Here is an 8,825-nt window from a genome sequence, read left to right as displayed (position 1 = left end):
TTATAGTAAAAAAAAAATCTAAACAACCAACGTAATTAGAATGACTCAAACCCAGACAACATCTATTTTAAAATTTGGTTTTTTAATAATTTCTTTAATTGGTTTTTTATATAACAACACAAAATATTAAAAATGGAGTCTAATTTTTAATTGATTAAAGACAGAAATAGTGGTTGTAGCTTGGTCTAAATCCACAAACAACAAAGTAATTGTAACGTTTTATTACTGTTAAAGAAAATATATAAAAAAATTTAAAAAAAGAATCAAGTCATAATTACAGTCTAATATGAGTTTTTATTCTCTGGGGTATGCTTAATTAATTTGGGCTTTATATATACAAACAAAAAAGGTCATAAATAATATATTTATTTTTCTCATTCAGTATTTACAACAACAAGACAAAACAAAACAAAAAAGCAAACGTTAGTAGCCTGTAGGCCTTGGAACAGGATAACTCAAATCCAACCAAACTGTTCCTTTTTTTTTTCTTTTTTTCTTTTGTTAATTTAAACTTAGTTTTCTCAAAAATTACAAAAACACACACAAACTCTCACTCCTTTTCACGCGAAAATACCGCTCTTTTCTCTTTTCCCCACCTTTTTTTTTTGTGTGTGTGTGTTTGTGTTCTTCTCTTTCATTTTTAGCTTTCAAAGTTTTTTTCATTTCTCAAATGCTGCTGCATTCCTTTCCCTTCTTTGAAAAAAAATGGAGAATTTGAACTCTTTGTTTTGTGTCTAAGTGTGTTTTTTGGAGTTGTTTGTTACTCTTTCAAGTAAATTTGAGTTGAATGTTTTGTGTTGGGTGTCAAGGCTAAACTGAAGAGTCTGGGGTTGGTTTTTTTTTTTTGGTTTTTTGGTGGGTTTTCTTCTCTTGGGTTTTTATTTTTGTTTTGGATTTTCTCATTCTTCTTAATATTAGCTATGGATTACTGTTTTGAGTTGATTTCTTGCGTTGCATGTTCTTTTCTTTCAATGCCGTTTAATTTTAGACCTATTTTCTAATCTGGGTTTATGTCATTTTGTGTTGTTTAGTTTTCTTAGAATCAAGTTGTTTTTTTTTCAGTTTAAAACAAAAGGGTATCTGTTTTCATGGGAATTCCATCCTTTCTCTTGCTTGGTAAATTTTGATTATTAATTTTGTTTTAAAAAACTGATCTTTTTGGGTGTTTTATGGTGACATGAAGTGTTATTTAGACAAGGGAATTTAGTGTGAAGATTACTTGCAAAATGGGATTAGTTCCAGGTGATATCCAGGTGGGGCCTTGGAATGTTGAAAAATCCAAAGGGAAAAAGAAGAAAGATAGTGAAGATGGTGAGCCTGGATGTTGGTTTAAGTTTAGGTTTATGGGAAACTGCTTGTCTCCAAGAACCAAAATGGAGGGTTCCACTAGTGGAACCAGCACTCCATATGGTATATAAATTTAATTTGTTTATTGGTTCTCTTTCACTGCTTTTGTAGTTTCTTTGTTCATGTTGATTGAATATAATTTGAAAAAGGGGGCATTCTAATGATGAATTGAAATCTATTGATTGATTATATAATTAGCACTCAATATGGTGTATAAATTAAAATTTCTTCTTGGTTTTCTTTCACTGTTTTTTGTAGTTTCTTTGTTCATGTTCATTGATTATATTCCTTGTTAGATATTGATTGATTATTTGAAAATGGGGTATTCCAATGCTGAAGTGAAATCTATTGATTGATTATATAATCTCTGCTTAATGGTAATTGGCTTTGCTTAGTCTTATCCGATTGCTTATTTTCTTCCATCGTATTGGCGTTCTAAGTGTATGTTGATATGCTTAACTGTATGCATTTGTTACTGTTGATATGTTCGATGAAAATATACTGTTTATTGATTTGGTTTTATGCTTTAGCAATGATGTTATGTCTGTTTAGGTGTTCATATATATTGGTTTTTGTTGCTGTACAACACGATGATCACTTTCCTGTTGTGCCCTATAAGTTCTACTTTAATATTCTCTAGGGTTATCACCTTGTAGTTTCTCGTTTGTCGTCTAATGCATAATGTCATTTGTCTGTCGTTTGGCCTTCTGATTATGTCTTGATATGTTTACTGTATGCATTTTCTTCCACGTGGATGTTCAATGAATTGTATATTGTTGATCGATTTAGTTCTATGCTTTAGTGAGCTAGCTGATTATGCCCATTATGATATTGATTTGATTCTCTTGATGTATTACTATTGCAGTGATTATTTTCCATTCGTGCATATTTGATGGATGATAATTCCACCAACGGTGTAATTCGTGTCTACTTTATGATCACTGAGATTGTCGCCTTGTAGTTCATTATTTGTCATTTAATGCATAAGAAAATGTCGGTGTGATTGGCAATGACCTCAGGAATTTGTTCACGTGGTCATTCTCTGGTGTTCATCCCCTTGTTTTGGAGGTGTATATAGATTTCTAATCTTTTTTCTCACTGTTTTTGTGGAACTCAGCTGAAAGTAAATCAACGAACGAGTCAAATGACACCGCAAATAAGTCAAATGACACCAGCAGAGGTCAGCCAGTTGTTCCAGTTGTGACATCTTCAACTACTACCAATGCTGGAAGTACTCCGTCGACTCCAAATATAAGTGAGGAGCTTAAAATTGCTTCGCAGCTTAGAAAATTCTCCTTTAACGATCTTAGGTTAGCAACAAGGAGTTTTAGACCAGAGAGTCTTCTCGGTGAAGGTGGGTTTGGTTGTGTATTCAAAGGTTGGATCAGTGAGAATGGAAATGCTCCTGTGAAACCAGGCACAGGGTTGCCTGTGGCAGTCAAAACCCTTAACCATGACGGACTTCAGGGCCATAGAGAATGGCTTGTAAGATACTCTGTTTCTGTATCTATAGTATTTATTAATGCTTGAAAGCGCATTGGAATCTCTTATTAAGGCATAGGGCTGAATCATGCTTTTGTCTCTTTTGCATGTGGCAGGCTGAAGTTAATTATCTCGGTGACCTCCTTCATCCTAATTTGGTCAAATTGATCGGTTATTGCATTGAGGATGATCAAAGACTACTTGTCTACGAGTTTATGCCCCGAGGAAGCCTGGAGAATCATCTCTTCAGAAGTATGTAATTAAACTCCTTATTCATAGAGATTTATTAACTTGCCTTGCTTGTCTTTCTGTAATCGGTAGAGCTTTTACCAAATTAAGCTGATAGCTAACTGTATAGTCTAACTATAAGCTTCCTTAGGAAACAATAGAGCACTGAAAAGATATTTCTATATTTTTGTACTGGAATTTGCTTTCAGTATTGGATGCAGATTTAACTAGGTAATTGATTGTTATTATACTTCATAAACTGGATTAAGATACCTAGCTACATATAAAGTTGTAATAAGGACTGGAACTGAATTTTTTTTTCATTGTATCTTTGGTTTGTCGCCCCTCAAAGTAACCACACACCGTTCTGTGTTCAAGAAGTTTGATCTCATTTATGAACACTAGGAAGGAATAAGAGTTTGTCACCGACAACATGGAGATAATATAAAAGCATATTATTGTAACCTTTCATACTGTTTTGGTTCACAATACGAACTGTCTAGTAAAATAATGATTGTTTGTTTAGATTTAGTTTAATGGCATTCATTTTATCAGGGTCCATGCCTCTTCCTTGGTCCACCCGAATGAAAATTGCACTTGGTGCTGCAAAGGGTCTCGCTTTTCTTCATGAGGAGGCTGAACGGCCTGTAATATATCGAGACTTCAAAACATCGAATATACTGTTAGATGCGGTGTGTGACTAATGTGGTAAAAATACTTTGCTTACTTTAACTTGTATCGTCTATCTTCTGAAATATTTTGGAATTTTCTTCAGGATTACAATGCCAAACTTTCTGACTTTGGACTTGCAAAAGATGGTCCGGAGGGAGATAAGACTCATGTATCTACTCGTGTAATGGGAACCTATGGCTATGCGGCACCTGAGTATGTTATGACAGGTAAATATGACAAATATTGATATTATTTGTTAACTCGGAGAACTTGCAAACATTAACTAGAGTATAGGTTGTATGAGTGTTCTGATTTCCTCGTAAAAATGGGGAGAAAGGAAATGGAAAAGTTTTGTCCTAATTAGAACCATATTTTTCCAGGTCATCTTACATCAAAGAGTGATGTATATAGCTTCGGGGTGGTACTGCTTGAGATGCTGACTGGCCGAAGATCCATGGACAAAAACCGACCAAATGGGGAGCATAACCTGGTGGAATGGGCTCGTCCCTATCTTGCAGAGAGACGAAGATTTTATCGACTTATAGATCCCCGCCTTGAAGGGCACTTCTCGATAAAAGGTGCTCAGAGAGCTATTCAATTGGCTGCCCATTGCCTTAGCCGTGATCCGAAAGCCAGACCTTTGATGAGTGGAGTTGTTGAAACCTTAAAGCCTCTGCCAAATCTCAAGGACATGGCTTGTACTTCTTCCCAGTTCCAAGCCATGCAAATTGAGCGCATGGCATCGACATCAAAATCTAGAACTGGAACTAGAGCTCCGGCAGCATTGTCAATAAGGAATGGACAACCTACTAGGAGCCCTCTCACTCAGAATGGTCCGCAGATCTCCCCATATCATAACAACCTTCCTTACCGGTCACCAAAACCTAATGCTGGCCAACCTTTGCGTTGAGTATATGCTTATCCCCAGCCTGTTTCGATTTCATTTATATGTTTTTGATCTGGGGATTTAAGTAAAACATTGGGAAAATGAACGAGGCATGAGTTTGCAAGTTCATGCTGACATGTTCTTTTCCTAACAGTGAGTAATTTATGGCCATTGTTGCCCGATATGGTGGTGATCAATTAGAACAATTCAGAAAAAAAGAAATTGCAGGTCTTTAGAATAAAAGAAAAATGGTTTGCTGTCCATTACTAAGTTGTGTATGCCATTTGCCTTTTATTCTAGGTTCAGTTTAGACCTCATTAATTTTGGATAATATATATGTTAGAATTATTTCCCGAGGGTTGGAAATTTTAATTAAAAATATAATAATATAATAATGTAAATTAAATTTATGATAATTGTTTAAGATTCAACGCAAAATTTTAAATAATTTTGAAGTCAAAATTGTTTATCTACTTTTTTTTAATTCAATATTTAAAAATATTAATTTTTTTACAATATTATTATAAGTTATGATCATATTTGTTTTTATATAATATTTGAAATTACTCATAATTTCTCTCCAATTCATAAATAGAAAGATAATGTAGTTTCATATACTTGAACTCACGATCTCCCATATAAGTAAAAACTTTTATAGAAAATATTTTTAATCTTAAAAAATTTTCATAACATTTCAATTTATTACCCATAATCTTTCTTTTAAACCTTTAAAAAAAAAAGGTTTATTATCCCATCCTGAAATACATTACAATAAAGTTGTAGGAGATTCGACTTTTATATTAATAAAGGAGACAAGGGTTTTTTTTGTCTAGGAGGAAATCGAAAACTTGAACACCATAACATGCTTGTACTCTTTTCCAGGATAAACAATAGTAGATGGGAAATTTGGATGATTGACCGAGTCTGGAAATGCTTGAGTCTCCAGACACAAAGCTCCATGTGGTTCATAAACATATCCATCTTTCCCTTTCACATCTTTCAAGGAATTAGCCGTGTAAAACTGCACTCCTGCTTGATTCGTAAACAACTCCATCACCCTCCCCGATTTCTTATCTTTCACCACTGCTGCTTTCTTCAGCTTGCCATCCACACCATCGATCACGTAGTTGATATCGTATCCATTTTCAAGTTTGTTGATTCGGCTTCCCACCGTGTGAGGTTTGAGGAAATCGTAAGGGGTTCCTTTGACGGCGGCGAATTTGCCGGTGGGAATGAGTTGGCTGTTCACTGGAGTGTAGTGGGAAGCGAAAATCTGGACTTGTTCGGATAAGATGTCGCCACTGTTGTGGTTGCCAAGGTTCCAATAGGTGTGTTGGGCGAGGTTGACTGGTGTGGCCTTGTTTAGAGCTTTGGCCTTCATTCTCACGGTCAGCCTGTTGCCTGGGTAAAGGGTGTAGGTCACTGTTACTCTGAGTGCACCAGGAAATCCTGTCCATTATATAAACAACTTCAACATCAGATGAATGTTTCAACCACTGATAAATTAAAAGGTTGGAATTTGGTAAAAGAGAAAATGTGCAGTCACCTTCTTCACCATCATAACTATCATAGGCAAAAACAATGGATGGAGAATAGCCATCTTTCTTATACTTGTTCACTTTCCATACAACATCACTAAATCCAATAGGGCCACCTAATAATAATAATATTGTTATTAAAACATAAAATTTAGAAGAGATATTTAAAGGATGAACATTGAAGAACGAGAGTACCATGAAGCATGTTTTTGCCTTCATTAGGGATCAATTTATAATGGACTCCATTCAAAGTAAATTGAGCCCCTCCTATTCTGTTAGCAACCCTTCCAACAATGGAACCAATATACGAAGTATCATTCTGTCAAAAAAAGTTGCAAATTGAAAAATTAGGAAATCCTTTAAGATATGTTTCATTACTATGAAATAAAAATTTTAAGTTAAAATGAATTTTATCCAATAAATTATATTCAAATGTCTACATGCATTTAAAGAAAAACTGATTTGTCATTTTTCTATTAGAAAAAAATAATAATGACATGTAATCACAATTTTATATAATTTTTTCTTGTACTTAAAATGTATGAATACAATAAAAAATAAGGGATTTTGTAGACTGAATTTTCAAAGTTTTATCCTATTTAAAACAAAACAAGCCAAGTAATAGAGTCAATAATATAATTTTCAAAAGAAAAGATTTGACTTTTCAAGTCTATATAACAGTGCTAATAATTAAATAATTAATATAATATAAATAAATAAATAGCGAAAAATAAAAGAACAAGCCTGGCTTGCCATTTAAATAATTCATGTTATATGCAGCCAGCTTCTTTGAAAAGAAAAATTTGTATTTAATGAGCAGATTATATGACAAATCCAGCTGTAACCTTTTATCTTTTTATGATTCTTAGAGGGGATACCAATCAATCATGGCCCACTTTAGAAATTTTATCTACACATAAAGACAGCAATGAAAATCTTGTATAAATATATATATATATATATGATACCAATATTAATGGAAAATGACAATAGGTGAGACAAAAGTGAGAAATGATTTTATCCACCTTCACATGTATGTTGAAAAGAAAAGTTGCTTACATTAATAATGTTGCTTCATCTACCTTTTTTCTTTTCCTTCCATTTTAATATTACAAAAAACAAGAAGAGAGAAACAAGATTTACCTTGTAGTCATTGACAGAATCATATCCCAGAACAATATCACCCATTTTACCTGAAAATTATGAGGGAAAGTTTGATATAAGTGAAGAACAAAAAGCTGAAACTTAAAGAAGACATGAAGAAACAATCCAAAGGTTTTCAAGTTTGGGAGTGTTTTGGAGAGAAAAATAAAATCCAAGGGGTAAAGTTGAAGAGAAAGAAACAGACCATATTTGTCAGGGAGGAAGACTGAAACAATAGTTGCACCCCAGTTGGTGAATTTAACACTCAGATCACCTTTCTTCAGCTCATATATCCCAACCTTCTCCACTGCTGCTGACCCATTGATAATTGCAGAAGCAACAATAATGAACAAGGAAAACAACAACAAAGATACCTTAGCCATGTTTGGATTTTGAATGTGACAAGGCAGATGAGTTCTTAAGGTATTTATAGGAATAATGAGAGTGACTTTTAAGTCTTTGCTTAACACCAATATGAGCAAATTAAGGGTTTTAAAATATTATCCAAATAATGAAAATGTCTAATTCTTTCTTTATTTCTGGCTGGAATAATGTTTTGACTTTCAGAAAGATCTCAGTTTTTGAGGTGCCCCACTTTTACTTATACGTTTTGGTTTTTTAATTTTAAAAATTTATAAAATATTATTAAATCATTTAAAAGTTTTTATTTAAATCAGTATACTGGTAAAATCACGGTTGCATGGCCTTCTTTGTTTGTACCTCTTGCACTAATCAAAAGCTCTCATTCTCTTTCTTTTTTATGTTCAATTTGTTTCATGAAATAACTTCGAACGTCATGAATCTGCAAACTAAAATCAAAACAAGTTTCTTATGTGATCTCCAACACTGACTGTCAAACTGATTTAGATCTAAGATATGTTCTTTTACTTGTCGATGGGTAATGATTCACCGTATTAATCGTTGAATTGTCGCTTGGAGGTCACTAGATAAACTTTTAAAAAGCAAAGTTAACAGCCCAATAACTTAAATAAAAACTTTTGAATAATTTAATAACTTAAATATTTTTTTGAATAGTTCAGTGACCATTTTATAACTTTTTAAAACTAAATGATCAAAACGTAAATTTATTTATAATTTAATGACCTTAGATGTGGTTTACCCTTATATTTATGCATGTATAGCTAAAATGAATTTTCCAAGTTGTGGACTTTCATGCTCTGGTGGCTATAGTAGTAGTTGTCGAAATTGAGTCCATCAAAAAGATAAAAAATCAATTGAGATACAATAGTTGAATTGGTAATTAATTGAATTAATGATTGAATTGGATTTTATAAATTTTAATAATTTATTTAATTAAAAGTGAACCAACCGTTTAATTGACGGTCTCAGTAATTAAATCATTGGTTTAATTCTAAAAAATTATAATTTAAATATTGGTAGATGGCGAGAATTTTTTGTTTGAGAGTCAAAATAAAACTAAAATGATTTAGAGATCAAAGCTAATAAAAATTATATTAAAATGATTTAAATTAAATAATTAAAATTTCTATTCATAGGATGAAAATTAA

At 32.8% G+C, this 8,825-nt stretch overlaps 2 protein-coding genes across 3 annotated transcripts; one reads left to right on the top strand and one right to left on the bottom strand.

Moving 5' to 3' along the window:
• Window positions 1-447: 447 nt before the first annotated feature.
• LOC107961687 (probable serine/threonine-protein kinase PIX7) lies at window positions 448-4,878 on the top strand. 2 transcript variants are annotated; one of them, XM_016897764.2, is made up of 6 exons: window positions 448-1,410; window positions 2,465-2,832; window positions 2,946-3,081; window positions 3,613-3,749; window positions 3,833-3,956; window positions 4,110-4,878. In XM_016897764.2, the coding sequence occupies exons 1-6, from the start codon at window positions 1,227-1,229 to the stop codon at window positions 4,637-4,639; spliced, it is 1,479 nt and encodes a 492-aa protein (XP_016753253.1). In that variant the 5' UTR covers window positions 448-1,226; the 3' UTR covers window positions 4,640-4,878. The 2 variants fall into 2 exon arrangements, with proteins under 2 accessions (XP_016753253.1, XP_016753254.1); XM_016897765.2 differs by having other exon boundaries at window positions 493-1,311.
• Window positions 4,879-5,329: 451 nt separating this feature from the next.
• Window positions 5,330-7,872, bottom strand: LOC107961688 (galactose mutarotase). The gene is made up of 5 exons (XM_016897766.2): window positions 7,502-7,872; window positions 7,297-7,346; window positions 6,349-6,472; window positions 6,162-6,269; window positions 5,330-6,064 (listed from the first exon to the last, which is right to left on the bottom strand). Exons 1-5 carry the CDS (start codon window positions 7,677-7,679, stop codon window positions 5,445-5,447), a joined length of 1,080 nt encoding a protein of 359 aa, XP_016753255.1. The 5' UTR covers window positions 7,680-7,872; the 3' UTR covers window positions 5,330-5,444.
• Between the last annotated feature and the right edge of the window lie 953 nt (window positions 7,873-8,825).

The sequence above is a fragment of the Gossypium hirsutum genome, chromosome A05 (genome assembly GCF_007990345.1).
Source record: "Gossypium hirsutum isolate 1008001.06 chromosome A05, Gossypium_hirsutum_v2.1, whole genome shotgun sequence".
Classification (NCBI taxonomy): Eukaryota; Viridiplantae; Streptophyta; class Magnoliopsida; order Malvales; family Malvaceae; genus Gossypium; species Gossypium hirsutum.
This window is presented reverse-complemented; position numbering and strand designations above follow the sequence as displayed.

What these genes read in the sequence shown, in the direction of transcription:
- LOC107961687 (XM_016897764.2), top strand. Translation starts at nt 1,227, where the DNA reads ATGGGATTAGTTCCAGGTGATATCCAGGTGGGGCCTTGGAATGTTGAA. An exon ending in AGGGCCATAGAGAATGGCTT is followed by an intron (nt 2,833 to 2,945) that starts GTAAGATACTCT and finishes TGCATGTGGCAG; the next exon opens with GCTGAAGTTAATTATCTCGG. An exon ending in GGAGAATCATCTCTTCAGAA is followed by an intron (nt 3,082 to 3,612) that starts GTATGTAATTAA and finishes TCATTTTATCAG; the next exon opens with GGTCCATGCCTCTTCCTTGG.
- LOC107961688 (XM_016897766.2), bottom strand. Translation starts at nt 7,679, where the DNA reads ATGGCTAAGGTATCTTTGTTGTTGTTTTCCTTGTTCATTATTGTTGCT. An exon ending in ATTCTGTCAATGACTACAAG is followed by an intron (nt 6,473 to 7,296) that starts GTAAATCTTGTT and finishes TTTTTTTGACAG; the next exon opens with AATGATACTTCGTATATTGG. An exon ending in TAGTTATGATGGTGAAGAAG is followed by an intron (nt 6,065 to 6,161) that starts GTGACTGCACAT and finishes TATAATGGACAG; the next exon opens with GATTTCCTGGTGCACTCAGA.